The sequence below is a fragment of the Canis aureus genome, chromosome 14, assembly GCF_053574225.1.
Source record: "Canis aureus isolate CA01 chromosome 14, VMU_Caureus_v.1.0, whole genome shotgun sequence".
Lineage (NCBI taxonomy): Eukaryota > Metazoa > Chordata > Mammalia > Carnivora > Canidae > Canis > Canis aureus.
In genome coordinates, this window is record NC_135624.1 from 45,886,325 (window position 1) to 45,902,004 (window position 15,680).

Sequence of the window (15,680 nt, forward strand, 5' to 3'; positions counted from 1 at the left end):
AAGGGGGACAAGAGGAAAGGGCTTAGAGTGATTTGAAACAACTGGAGAAGTTTAACCGTGAGGGTGAAGAGAGCTCTAGCAACAGAAGGAGGTGAGGTTCTGTGTTTGCTTGTTTAAGGTGGAAGACGTTTGAGCACATGGGCAATGCGGATGGAGCGCCGGGGTGGACAGGAAAGATCCGGGTGGAGGCCCAGCCCTGGGTAAGCAGACGGGGCTCGCAGCGAGGAAGCCACCGGCACCTGTGGGGCGGCAAGGGACGGCGTGCCCTGCGCTGTATTGAGTGACAAGGGAGAGTGGGGAAGAAACGGAAGGAGCTTTTTAGGTCTGGTGCCTGGAAAGTTAGGGAAGATCCTGGAGAGGAGAGGAATTTCAAGTGCCGTGCAAAATACCCGTCCATCACTCCTTAATGTAACAGACAATGATTTCAGGTAACACGTCTGATATTGAAACGATTATATGGACAACACCTAACACCGCCTACGTCCACGAAGACCAACAGCCCAGCTGCTGCCAAGTCTTTGTCCCCCCAGCCTTGACAAGCACCACCGCCCTCCGTGCCCCAGGGTTCTGCTGGAATCCCCCTGGATCCTCCGCCTGGGGCCTTCCCCAGCCGCGCAGGGCAGCAGGACGTGCAGACCAGACGTGCAGAGAAGCTTCTGTCTCCGGGAACAACCATCCATCAATGACCCATGGGAGTGGGGAGGAGATACAACTCGGCCTTCTCTCCTCCTCAGGGAGCACCACTCGAAGGCATGTCCCACACCACTTCCTAGAGGACCTCAGAGGGAGGGGAGACCAAACCCAGCCTCCCCAGCAGTACCCTGCAGCCTGCTCGGGCTCCCCTCCCTGCCCTGTGCCACCTAGCCATCGCCTCTTCCAGGGCCTCCCGGTACCACTTCTGAAGCTAATGCGTATCTCAAAGGTGCGTCTGAGAGAAACCAAAGCTGAATGCAGACGTTATTCAGTTACCCTAAGAAGAAAAAAATGATAATAATTAAAAGCACAGGAAAGATACTAATTGTATTCACTGGAGCGAACTACCCAAGCAATAAGCGGTACTATCTTTTTACCCCTGTAATTCGGATATTAACAGTGATATTAAGAAGGACATGAACTTGCAATACTGAGAGCAAAATCAAGCTGTGGATGACATCCCTTCGAGAGGATCAGGATCCTAATCTTTGCTTATCGAGTATCATAAATAGCATGTCACGCATATCTTTTAAAATGGGTTAGTCATTGCTGTGTTTTGCTTTAGCTCTCTCACCAACAACAAAGAACATTCTGCTTCCTGGGATGATTCCCATAACACCTACATGTGCCATTTGTCATCATCTAGTTTTGCTAAAGTCAACAAATACTTATTAAGTGACTTTTGTGTACGCGGCACTTAGTGTTCCCTACCAAAAGCCGAAAACTTTGAATCTGCTAATGCAATTTGTTGGCATTGTACCACAAAGGAATTGTTGCACCTTGCCCAATGCCATCCTCCCAGCAGGCACCCAATACAAGTCTGATAAAAAGGAATGGAGAACATGTACAAGGCTGCATTTGAATGGTCAGCAAAGTGCCTATAAAAGTAGGAAGGATTAAGAACAATAATAAAATCAGTATGTACTGTGTTTCCGTACAATCTTTCTTTCACTATAGTTCTACATCGTGGTCGTCGACTTTTTGTGATGATCTGGAAATGTGAAATATCGACATATATTAAAATATATGGAATTTCCTCTCAGAGTAAGATTTCTGGTGCTTTTTAGTTGTTGCTTCTTTGTATGTTGTTTGTTCTTGTAGTTTTGTTTACTTTGATTTTTTTCCCTGTTCCTGTAAATAGATTAATTTTAAAAGTATAGCTCATTTAAGAATCCTGAACGAGGGAAAAAAAAAAAAAAAGAATCCTGAACAAGAATCAAGATGACTAAATGCTTATGAAGGGGATACAAAAAGTCCTTAAAGAATGAACTAAGTACATCTTCTCATGACAGTCATTGATTATGGGTTACAAATGAATTTGAGTTCAAATTACTGCAGGTTTTATCTATCCCTCTTAGGGTTTGGGGCTATTCTGGCCCCTAGAACTGTCACCAGCTAATATATCCGTAGTGCCCCTCTCTCTTTGAAATGCCTTTCTTCACTATCTCATGATTCAGCTTACTCTGGTGAGGGAACTGAAGACATAATTCTCTCCCCAAAGCCCTACGGAAAGAAATCAAATAGGAAAGGGAAGGGGAAACTGATTCCCATCAGGTTGGTGGGGCCATTTGGCCTCATTAACAAATAGCTCCTAAGGGTTTACTAAGTGCAGTCCAGAGACATCCACAGCCCGACAGACTAGGGAGAGAATGTTTCCAAAGGGAAGTTGTATGGGGTACCAGCAGCAATTTATGTTCCTCAAGGTGATGTTTCATCAGGCAATTGCTACATGCTCAACCTGGGCCTCTGACAAGCAAAAGACTGAAGGTGTACTCAAAGATATCACCCTTCTATTATTTCAGGCTAGATTCTAGTGAGGAGATCCTAGTGACCCCATCCCCCTTCAAACTGTAAAAGATGACCTCTAGAGCACATGGGAAACGCTAGAACACTCAGAGTCCATATATCAGTCTGGGCACAGGCTATTCCAAATCTAGCATTCCTGAGTTAGGAACTTGGAGTTTATTAGTTGTTCTCTAAGTACTCATAGAAACCAGATGAACAACTAACTCGGGGGAATTTAAAAATAGAAACAATGCCCGTATAAATTCACATTTTGCTCCCCAAATGCATATTAATAAGAAAGGATTCTCATATCTAATACATAATAAGGATACACTTTTATCTTTTTAAGACCATGAACTACTTTATGTCAACATGAATTGAGAATTCTTAATGCACTAAGAAATATGACCCATTTATATTGCTAATAGCAAGGGATCAAAAAAACTTACCATATTCATGTCTTTATTATAAAAAGGTACGTAAGTTAAAGCGTGCTAATTGACTCTCTTTTACGACCTTTTCACCATCCCCGCAGAATACTGCTGTCAACAGCAAAATAACGTTCACCTTGCAAAAGGACTTTTCTGTTCTTTCTTTACTATTTCACAGAAGGGAAGCATTTTAATGTAATTCTAGTATAACGCTTGGAAAATACAATCCAAACGATTTCAAAAGCTCATATTGAACATGACTCTCAAATATTCAAAATTATGCCTATTTCTAGTCTTGCTAAAAGGCACTATGTCAGCTGTCGAACTCTTAGACTCACTCTGACCTTCTTACTCATATTTTACATTTTAGTCGCTCACCAGGCTCTTTCAATTGCATTGCCTACTACAAGTTTCTCGAATTCTCCTTTCCCCTCCATTCTCACTGGCAACGACCTTTGGAATGGCCTCTTTCAGTCTTCCTGTCTCCCATCTTGCCAATTCCCATCTACCTTCCATGATACTGCTGGAGTCTAAGTGGAAATCATGTGATATTTCTTCTTGATCATCTGGTCAAACTTTTTCTCCACGACTCTCCTTTGCCTACAGATCAAGTTTGAAGATTACAGCAGGACACATAAGACTCTTCGTGATCTTTGTCCGTATTTCCATCCTGGTCCAACGCTGTTCCATAAAGCACGCCTCAGCCATACAACACTCCATGTCACTCTCCTTCATTTCTTTTGTCTTTTTTACACTTGTTCTTTCCTCTATATCGAGTGTCCTCTCAATTAATCCCTGTTCTTAAAAAAATAAGCTCAGACCACAAATCCCCTGTGAAGCTGTCCTTGCCATCCCTCAAGAATTTAACTACTCTTTCTGTTGATTCCAGATGTTACTACTGCCTGAAATGAAATAATCAAATCACCTTGTAACTTTTAATGCATGAGAAGGTATCAGACGGTCCTGTGTCCCTCCACTCAAAAGCTCCCAGCACTTTGCTTTATATGAGTAACATGAAGCATCACAGATAATCACAAAATGATATAAAGCAACATCCTAAGAACAATCATTTATCATTCGCTGTTTGCTATCATGTAGTTTATGTTTTCTTTAGAAATATGGCTTAAGTAGGAGATTCATTTTGATCTTCTTGTTCAACTCTAGCGGATAGCAGATTATGATCAAGCATACAGCCGTACGAATCCTGACACACTTAAATATGAAATCATCAAGATAATACTTGAAATTTAATTTAATTTAATTTCAATACTTGAAATTAATCAAGTATTATCTTTATATGTTAGATAATCTGAAATAAATTACATGTAGTAGTATTATGATGGTGGTAAAATTCCTGAATTATATTAATCATACATGGAAAAATCTTAAGGCAAAGTTTTAGATTTAGATGCTAAAAGTATTAATTAGAATTGCTTTTTTTTCAAGTAGGATGCAGTTCTCACACTTAAAATTACAACATTTCTCATCTACAACATTCCAGAGATAAACGCACGGGGAGCCTTGTTGGCGATATTACTAACCACTGCTATCAGGGATCCCTGGGTGGCGCAGCGGTTTGGCGCCTGCCTTTGGCCCAGGGCGCGATCCTGGAGACCCGGGATCGAATCCCACATTGGGCTCCGGTGCATGGAGCCTGCTTCTCCCTCTGCCTGTGTCTCTGCCTCTCTCTCTCTCTCTGTGTGACTATCATAAATAAATAAATAAAATCTTTAAAAAAAAAAAAAAAACACTGCTATCTTTCCCTAAATCTCCTGGATCAGCCTTAAAAGAAACTGTACTTGTAACAGAGCTTTTTGATATTCTAATTTGATGATAGTATCATTTTTCTTTTTAAAAATAAATTTGACTTAAAGTAGTAGAGAAGGAAAAGAGAAATCTCCTAAAGTAATTAACTTTACCACCTATCACTGGATGCTATTTCCTGAAGGCATAAGCACTAGAAAATGTTATGATTACACTTAACCTGTAATTAGGAGCTTTTAAAAACTTATGGAGCAACCTTTAAGACTTGTCCTATCTGTTGAATTCCCATTGTGTAATAATAAAAGAAACTTGCTGCCTATTAAGCATTTATTGTATATACTGTAGCCTGGACTAGGTTAAATTTATATATATGTAAATTTATATTTATATATATAAATTTATATTTATTTATATATATTTACTATTTATATTTATATTTATTTATATATATTTACTATTTATATTTATTTATATATATTTATATATATTTATATATAAATTTAAAATTATTTTTATGATCATCCTATGAAGCATATAATAATCATATTCAATTTATCACTCATCTAAATTCAGTAGCTAATATGGCACAGAGCTGCACTGAAACATTTTTCTCTAGCTTACATCTCATTCTTATAACTACTATAATAAAACGTTATTCAAAAATACAAGGATTTCTCCTTTAGTTTAAGACTGTTCGGTATCTTCAGTAGTGCCAGTATAATCATACCATTATACATTTATTACACATCTGTAATATATAATATATAAATAATAAAAATAAAGAAATAATAAGGAAATATATTTTAACATGTGCTATATGTATGCGTGTGTGTGGACATATATCTATGTACAAATTTTGGTGTTGAACTTCCCCTTACTTAAATCGAAAGACACATCACTCTAGCTTAAATCTGGAGCTTCTAACAACAGCTACATGCAGAAGGACATGGAGAAATGGAGAAATGAATTTTCTTTCTTCTCTCTTTTGTCCTGTTTTTCTTCCTTCAAAGTAAAACATATTCAAGTGCCTGTTACGCTAGGTAATTCACTTAGGTAAAAGACAAGGAACATGGTATGCAACCATTGTGGTCTTGGAAGGAAAAGAAACAAATAGAAGTGTGCATAAATGGCAAAAATCACCAACCGTACCGTTGTGGTGTGAGAAGGTTGGAAGTGGGTGATGGTAGGGAGAGAGAAGTGGCACCGAACTCAGAGTTGGGGATTCACGAAGGCTTTGTATGCCATCCTTTTATCCACAAAGCATGCTTCTATTCATTCATTCATTCATTCATTTATTTATTTATCTATCTTTTGGCCTCAGAATCTTTCTCTGTCATCACTTCAACTTATTTTATTCCAGAGACTCACAGTTGCAAGCTAAGAAACAAGGGGGCGTAGCTATTCCCTTTACTAAATAACTTATACTTGTAATAAATAGGTGCCTTTGGTGGAATTTTAGGAAACCTTGATTTTTACCTGGGGAGACAAACCTAAGAAAGTAGACTACAGCATAGGAGTCGAACCTCAAAATGAGATTTGAATCTCAAATCTGGGACAGAAGGAACGGAACAGAAAAGATTCACTAGATACAAGAGAGAAGTGAAAGGATTTTAAAAAGTTACCTGTGAAATTAAAATGACAGAATTTTCTGGGGGGTCTTGTAAAATTGCTTTGGATATTACACATAGGTGTGGTCAGGAAATGCTCATTTTAATTTAATTCAAGTTCCAAAAATCTATCATTCTTTGCGATTCGCAACATCGTCTCCTCTTTGATCTGTTCTAGACCTGTCCCTGAATCCCAGTTATGTCTACACATTTTTTTCAGAACGAAAAAATATTCTTTTTATTTTAGACAACTGCTACTAAAAGAAAATGTAGACATACCAATTTTTTTTTTTTTGCAATCAGAAATTTCAAAGTCAGAATATTTGAAGAGATAAATCTGTAAGAACATTCAAGACTTAGGCATGAAAACTGACTTTTCAAAAGCAGCAAACTACAGACCACTCTTGAAATCACGACTGGATTTACTATTTATCTGTGTAAAGCACCTAATTTCCCAGCTCTGATCACATCTCTCACATGAGATATTTCAGTGTAAATATTCGAGTAGCTTTATCCCTCTTTCATTTGCACTTAAGTGTAATCCTTCTTCCTTCGCTGCCCCGATACCGTGTTACAAACAGTTCATTTTCCCCCCATCCTAAGTTCAGATTCCAGCACCACCTCCTATGAAAGTATCTGCTATACACATTTGTGAGTCAACACGTTTGGGATTTTACCAGAAGGCGATTCCCACCATTGACCCTACTTATCTTGGTCATTCCTGGCCGTCCTTTAAACTGCCGTTTACACTCCCCAGATGGTAAAGGCAGCTACGGTACAACCCCAACTAACAGATCAGAGAGATTCACCCCAGGTTGGCCTTCACTGAGCTCAGAAGTGGGTCGCCAGCCCTTGGCTGGAAGGGCAGAGAATCACTGACCAATGAGCCTTCGCACCTCCTGTGATAAAACCCCTCCCGTTTACAGGGACAGGGACAGTTAGAGCTAAGTCAAGGTATCTCATTTGTGCCTTGATACCTCCCCCCCCCCCACTGGCTCTCCTGTTTGGAACTGACACTACATTTCTGAACTCTATTTACAACTGTTGAGCTTCAACATTCTGCTTATATTTGTGACTCACTGATTACGATGACAAAACAGAAATAGTAAGTGAGCTACATAATTTATTTTTCCTCTGGTCCTCCCAGAAATAATGTTTGCTTCTCCTCTCAGTGTGAAAGTTTTTATGTGTCCCATCTGTAAATGTTCACGAGAATATAAATCCAAAGCAGGAATGAAATACATCATTTCCAGAAAATACTGGGCAGTTCTCTTTAGTTCCTAAGAATATATCACCACATAAAGAGAAGAACTGAATTCCCCTTTTTGCCCATGTAAGAGGAAATTCAGACTTTTTGGGGGGCTTATCCAGTCAGGTAATTTCATCCAGTGTCCATTTCCAGGCTTAGTACTTGTCTCTTTGTGGCCAGAAAACTATGAGGCCAGATCACTACTCAGGCTCTTAACAAGGGAGACTATTTTCTGTGACCAAGAAGGCAGCAGGCATCTGTACTGATTCCAGAGAATGTCTGGAGCAAAGTGCCTGGATCAGACAATTTGATGGGGGGTGTTGGGGGGGGTGTGAATAGTCAGGGCTGGACCTAGATCAAGCTGTAAAGGAGAGAAGTTTTCTCTGAGGGGCCTTACTATTTTTTCCTGCCTGTTGTTTTCTCTGTGCACAAGTTGTCCCCATGCCCCTCAAAGGTTCACTAATTATTTACTCAGCACCAACTTTGTGCATATCATTTGCACAGGGCTGTGGAGGATGCAAAAAGCACGAGCGAGTTCACTGTTCCTTTTCAAGTCTATAAAACAAGAAGCCACAGACTGTAAGATCATAACTATTATACTGACTACAACCGTTCTTGATGCTAAGGACAAGACCTTGTAATTCTCCTTGGCTTCCATTTTCCATACCCACATCCATCCGTGAGGAAATCTGTTGGCCCTCTCATCAAGACATACCCCACATCCTACCACCTGTCACGATCTCTACTGCTACCACGGTGGGCCAGGCCATCTCTGTCTCTCACCTGGATAACAACATTGCCCTCTTAACTGGTCTCCCAGCTTCCATCCTTGCCCTTGAACAATCTACTTTCATCACATCATGCAGAGTGGATCTTATGAAACATAAGAAGATGGAATCTTGTCACGCTTCTGCTTGGAATGCTGAAATAATTACCCATTCCACACAAAGTAAAAGCCAAGGCTTATGCAATGGCAACAAAGCCCTACGTAATGCGCCCATCACCTCCATCCCATAGCTAACTTCATCTCCTACTAATTTCCTCTTCCATCAACTTGGCCTCCTTGCTCTAGGCGCGCTTTCATCCTTCCCCATCCTAAAATGCTCCTTCCCAGCTGTCCACGTGAAGGGACTCCTTCAACCTTCTTTAAATCCTCCTGGAAATGTCAACATCTCAATGTGGCCAGTACGGACAATCCTGTATAAACTGGAGCACGCTCTCTGACTCTCAGTTTCCCCACTATTCATGCCCCTGCTCTTTTATTAATTTTTATTTTCACCCTAGTATTCATCACTTACAGCCAGACTATATATTATGCTTATTTACTATGCTTATTTATTTCTGCTCCACTTGCAAAGATGTAGACTTAGGAGCAGGAGCCTGTTCTGTTCACTGATGTGTTCCAATGGATTAAAGCAGCTGCTGGCAATACATGCTGCCCAGGGAAGACTAATTAAATAAATGAATAAATCTAAGAAAGAACATATTAAAGATAAGCCATCTTTTACTGAATGCCTACTGTATGCGAATGCTGTGCTAAGTATTTTGCACTCATTACCTTGCCTCCTCTCACAAAACCCTGTGGGGTAGGTACTATTCCTCCTCTGGCAAATGCAGAAACTGACATTTAGAAAAGTCTGTTACTTGCCCAAGGTTACACAGCAGGTACGTGGCACAGCCAGGATCGAAACTCATGTCCAACTCTAAGACTTTGGACGTTAGCACCGTGACTTGCTGAAAATAGCAACTTGATTCACTACACAGTTCTGCATAATCATGAGTTCTGTTAGGTGTAGGAAAGGATTTAAGCTTGGGAGACGGGGAAGCAGAAAGTAATTATCAAGCCTCAGGATATTCCCAGAGTCTAATCCTAATTTACAAAAATTTTCAAAAGAAGAGACGAGTGTTGTTGTTGTTGTTGTTGTTTTATGGGAATTTTATAGAAAAAGGCAAGAAAAACACAAGGAACATGTGCGAATTTTAATTGGTTATCCTTTTAATTCATTTCATCGTGTGTTGATTCTCCATTTTCTCCTGGGAATTGCCCCTAAATTCCCCAAATGCTTGACCTCTGTTCTTGATCTCTGACCAACACAGTACCTGGACTTGTCCCTCTCGAGCACATTAGCTCATTTCACATCTGAATTTGCTATTATCCACTTTTGCCTATCTATGTCAGACCCGGCACCACTCGAGTCTTAGACTCCAAATTTCCTTGGAGGAGGAGAAGCCTGGATATAATTACACACGCTAACTCACTTTATACATACCTTACAGGCAGCCATCAACTGAGTAGACTCTTAATATGTGCATTCTGATAAAAATATCCTGGTCTACTCCCTTCGGAGGCACCCTCCACCCACGCCAACACTTCACTTTCTTTCTCATTTGCCTGGTGACTCATATCAGTGCTGGCAATTTATATTAAAGGCTTCAATCCCCATTTCTTGCTTCCTTTTTTTTTGTCCATATTTTCTTAACCTGAATAGTCCTTATAACTGCAACTGTTCACTTCTTAAGAGTATAAATACGGACCAACGTACAGCAGTCAATAGACTCCTAGCATTTCAAGGCGCTAAACACTATTTTTGAGGATTAAACATCCATCATGCTTTAAAAATACTGCAACAGATTGTCTTTCTAAATGGTGCCTTAAACAGCAGTTGTCCCTTCCTTCACAAGCTCAGTGAAGAGATAATATATCCTTTGGGGTCAGGCTCTGCTCTATTTTCTCCCCAGTAGACCCTCTAACTGCAAATAACTTTTCTTAAATGGATTCTCAAAATTTCTTTTTAAAGTCAAAGTTATTATTAAATTAAAGAAAATAAGAGAAGAATTGTTACGTGTACAAAGCATTTGCTTTAGCACTTCCTGCAGGGTAGCTCATTTAAACACGAAGGATTCCTGACTTTCCCGCTGCCAAATATGCCCCCGGAGCACAAGAACCCGCAAATAATCAGGACTTTGCTGGGCACAGCACCACCAGAGCACTATTGAAAGAAACTCCATCACAGTCGGATATGCTACGAGTTTCCTGCCTTGTTTTCATTTATTTATAATTTTATGCATTACTTTAAAATAGAACTAGGTCCATTAGGATGGCGGTTCAACAGTAAGACTCTCAAAGGTTCTTTCTAAATATATGCTCCATCAGCTCATCACACCGCTTGGAACTAAATGTGGTTCCAGGAGCTCTGCTCACATCTCGCTTCCATTATTGTCATAATGGCACTGATGGATTTACCTCTTCCAAGAGTCCCGGGTCCTCATCTCCAGCTTCACTGAGCCTGCTGCAGTGTGGCATCTCTTGCTTGACCTAGGGCTCCCACCTGCTGACCCTGCTAACCCCTAGCTGGATTGTAGCCCACAGTGCCCAGCCCACCTCCATCCTCAGGGAAGCATACCCCCCCTTCCTTCCAAATTCACCCTCTGAGCTCCTGAAATCAATGTCTTCCACCCCTGTCCTCCTAGGCTCCTCATAGAACCTGAATCATCCTTCCTCCAAAACTCAAAATCCCCTTTCCTTGGCTCAGCTCCTGAGCTCCTCTCCCAAGACCTCTGATTTTACCCTGTCCAGTCCTTCCCTACCAATCTGCCCAAGCCGGTCTGCCAGTCGATTTTCCGACTTGCTGCAAATCTCCCATTCAAGAACCTGTTTGCCACAGCTGCTGCTGCTGCTGCTGCTGCTTCACACTCCTGCCCAGGCACAGCGCGTCCTTGCAATTATCTGGGGGGTTCAGCAAACCCTCAGCGGAAGCGGCCACTGCTTTCCAGCTTCCCAGATTGGTGGCAGTGAACAGCTCCTCTCCTTGATGTTTATCAGGCAATTACAGGGCTTGGTGGCAGCTGTATGGGAATAAGTATGCCTTTGAGGGATCCAGAATCTGCATATCTAAATCACCGAGATTTACAGGAACACTGGGTCTGCAGAGATTGTCACAGGACAATCAGGGACAAAACTGATGGTTTCAGAATTAGCAGCATATTCCATTTTCCCAGGGAGGTGGAAGGACTAAGACAACACTGCTGCCCTGCGGGGGCTCGACCTACTGGTAGGGAAAACCCTTATGTCTCATTCCTCACATTTTCACAGACCTTCTCCTCCCCAGAGGGAACAATACTGAAATAACACTTTTCAGCCCCACTTGGGGTGAGCACAGCATAATGGAGAGAAATGCTGGATCACTATGTTCTATACCTTAAACTAATATGACAATTGTATGTCATCTATACTCAAAAATAATAGTAGTAATAATAATAATAATAACATCCAAAGAAGCCCACTGAGAAAAAAAAAAAAAAAAAAGGAAAAAAGAAATAACACTTCCAATCCCATTCACTGCCTGTTCATGTCTCCCCTGAGAGAGAAGTAACTTCCATGACAAGTGAGGTTGGGAGAAGGAATTGAACGTGTCAGCTCTGCCACCTTCTCTGGTTTCCCATCTCCCTCCCCCGGAGACCTGTACCTTGTGTTCTTCTTTCTTCCATGAAAAACATACATCAGGCATGAGCCTGTCATCTAGAGACAGAGCTGGGAATGTCCTTTTGGGGTTCTACACACATGGAACAGGGACCAGGAGTAGGTGTATGCATCCTCAGGCCCAAATCCTCCCCGGCGGGGGAAGTATTAGGGAGCCTGAGGATAACCAACATCTAAGCCACAATCTCCAATCTAGGCCCGTCAGTAACAAAACGGACACCCTGATCTCTATGCCTCGGCTTTTTTATGTCTAGGTTCTATCTGAGTTGGGATTAGGAGGCAAATAAAAGAGCCTTCATACTGGCCTCATAGACCCTCAGCAGCTGGAGAAGAGCAATTCTACAAGCTTCTCACACAAAATGTTGAATTTCACTTGACTAGGGCCTCGGTTTCCTCAACTGCGCACTCAACTAATATTTGATGATACTAAGCGCTAGGCACTGTCCTCGGGCGAGGACACACAATGTCTAAAATGTCTGCATTCACAGAGCTTTCATTCTGTCCAGCCGGAATGGTTATACGACTTAAGGTCAGTACGAGGATTACGTGGGTTAGTATATCAGACGCACTTACAGTGGTGCCTGGGTCATAGTCAGCACTCAGTAAGTGAGGATGATGGTGAAGATGATGATGATGATGATGATGATGATGATGATGATGATGACGACGACAACGACACTCTTTGCTTCAGTTAGGGAAGCAGTGCCAACCCTACCTGAACAATTCTTGCCACGAATGCATTCTTCTTTCTCTGTGATTATCTCTGAGCTTCAGAAACCCCGGGAGGTAATGATGCTTCTCAGGTGAAAATCTTTCATAACTTCTGATTCTCAACTCCACTTGCACACCCCACACTCAGCTCCTCAGAGGATACTGTTGGTTAATATGCCATGCTGGGTCAGGAGGAATTTTTTTCACTTTGAACGTAAAGGGCTTTCATGGGGCATGTGTGTTTTGTTTTGCAATATTCAAGTAAAACATGCTCTGCATATCATACTTTCAATTGGATTGTGGTAGGCAACGTTAAAAAAATTATTTTCTCATAGTTTTCTCTATGACAGTAGGGCATTGCTAAATAAATACAGTTATGAAGTCAACAAAGATGTTGACAAACAAAGATGGCATTTCCTTTTTTTTTTTTTAGCTCACAATTTAGGATTTTACCTGTTGAAGGAACCAGGCAGACATGTAGAGAAAGAGGGAAGGGGGAGGATGGGAAGGGAAAGGGAGATAAGGAACTAAGGAAGATGTTTGGCAGGTGGGGGACGATGAAGATCTCAGTGAGGCCTTTCTTTGCACAATTTCTGGCTCATTCAAGTTGTTTTTGCCATTGCAGAGACAGGCCATCAGGCTTCTCTGGATTTTCTCCTCCTCCTCCTCACAAGCTTCATCCCAACCACAGAACTCAGCACGCCCCCTGGGCCTCCTGCCACCCCACCCAGCGCTTCTGCATACAGAATTGGCATTTCTTTAAGAGTATTCTAATTATCATCCCAGTGACACACATTTGCTAGTTAGGGATTCTAGGCTTACGTATTTGCTGGGTTGGTTCTAGTGTAGAAATGGCTAGATAAGCACGCTCCTGACCTTAGGTCCACGTATAGCCACCATCTCCCGTGGAACAGATCTAGATTTGTCTCATATGAAACTCCCTGCATACTCTTCCATCAGAGTCCTTTCATCTACACGCCACGCCAGTCATGAGGATCCTATGTACTAGCTTGGCTACTGGGTAGGATCTCGTCCATTTGAATTCCTGTTTAACCATCTGTGACAGATCTATTTGTCTCAGCCACACTAATGTTCTGTACAGAAGGATTGATGAATTGTTTTCACAGGTAATGGATTAACTATCAGCACAGCCCATTTCTTCATCCATTCATTCAACCATCAAGATACAGGTGGTCATTTACAAATGTGGGGATCTGCAATTTTGCCTTCATTTTGGAACAGGAAATCGAAACTTGGAGAACTTCCATATTACGGTATACACAGGGTCATAAAGACAATAAGTAGCAGAAGCATTAACCAAAATATGTTCCTCCAACCCAGAGTCTACCAAACGATAGACACTGAACTGCGGAATGTTATCAAACACTGGCCATTCGTGTTTTAAAGTCTAATGAAAATCACTGCAAATTTAAGGAGATAGTCTGAAATACATTCCTTATGAGACCTAACGTTCTCTGACGCATTCTTTCCCCTTGTGTTGCTAAGTCTAATGCAAATCACTCATTCCAAATTTAAAGATATTCTGAAGCTAAACCTTAATGGGACTTCACATTTCTGATACGTTAGTACCCACTTTTTATTGTGGTCGTTCCTGATATTCATTATACTTCAGTCTGTAGGACGCAAAACAAAGGCACTGGCAACCCTGTCAAATATTTGATAAATGTCCTATATTTCTCTACTCGGTTATGTATTGTATACGTTAAACAACATATTTACAACTGCCTGGTTCAAATATATTTTTTATAAACCACGTAATATTTGGAAAACATCTGGTGATCTTTCTACCCTTCAAAATTCTTCTTCTTTTTTTTTTTAAGTAATGACTTTTGGCATAAAAAGACTCTTCATGTATTTTTACACTACAGGGCAATGCTAAATGACAGCAAGAGCAGTGGGATCTCTACTCACATCCCTGAAAAGAGCATGGTGGGAAGAAGAAAAGCAACTGGTGAAAAGAAGAGTCCCCTCTCCTGTCCTCCTACTTCTGGGAGCAATGAAACTAGAGACAATGCCTTATAGCTCTTTAGGAATGTGATACATTCGGGAAATCCAAAGTAATAAAGACGGCATTCCTTAAAGCTTGGAAAAAGAAACTTCATTTAAAAAAAAAAAAAACATTTCTTATGGTAGAGGTTAACTTATATTCTATCCAACAGGAAAAGCAGTTTGGAAATGGAGCTAGATTCAAACATCTTTGGATGATATCATCACAACAAATCCATAAAAAGCTACTAAGCAAATGATTTGGAATTGTTCTGAAGTTTTTTTTTTGTTTTTTTTTTTAATTTTTATTTATTTATGATAGTCACACAGAGAGAGAGAGAGAGGCAGAGACATAGACAGAGGGAGAAGCAGGCTCCATGCACCGGGAGCCTGACTTGGGATTCGATCCCGGGTCTCCAGGATCGCGCCCTGGGCCAAAGGCAGGCGCCAAACCACTGCACCACCCAGGGATCCCCTGTTCTGAAGTTTTAATGACTGGTTATAAGCATCTGCCATATGGCTGCTGGTCATTATTAAGAAGAGAAAAATTCAAGTCTAAGCAGACCTACATGCAGCAAAGCCACAGTTTGCCGAAGGACAAAGATGACGAAGTTAAACCAACTTATTCAGTTATTAAACATTTACTGAGTGACACTCTGCACTGGGTGTTGTGCTCAGTGCTGTGGGGATAAGACAATCAAGAAGACTTAGATCCTATACTCAAGAAATTCATAATCTTCTCAGGAAGCTAAGGCATGGACAAAAATAACAAGGATTCATATCATTCCCATTTAAGTAAAAGTCAGCAGTTTTTTCCTCCAAATTTGCCCAAGCCAAAAACCTTTGGGCCATCCTTGGTCTAAGAAGATAGATATGCCCTAACCATATAAGACATACTCAAAACCAGGGGCTTTTGAAAATGAATCAAGCAGCAGGAGTAAGATAGATGCTGA

General features: G+C 41.0%; 1 protein-coding gene across 20 annotated transcripts in view; it reads right to left on the reverse strand.

The window, feature by feature from the left end:
- Nucleotides 1-15,680, reverse strand: part of GABRA2 (gamma-aminobutyric acid type A receptor subunit alpha2) — a 162,046-nt gene that overhangs the window by 118,998 nt on the left and 27,368 nt on the right. The window contains exon 1 of one of the 20 annotated variants that reach the window (XM_077847906.1): nt 8,164-8,221. The exons of the other annotated variants lie outside the window; for them this stretch is intronic. Within the exon in view, the coding sequence (XP_077704032.1) occupies nt 8,164-8,206 (43 nt within the window). The 5' untranslated portion in view covers nt 8,207-8,221. Of the gene's footprint in view, nt 1-8,163; nt 8,222-15,680 lie in introns of those variants that run through there. 20 annotated transcript variants of the gene reach the window in all.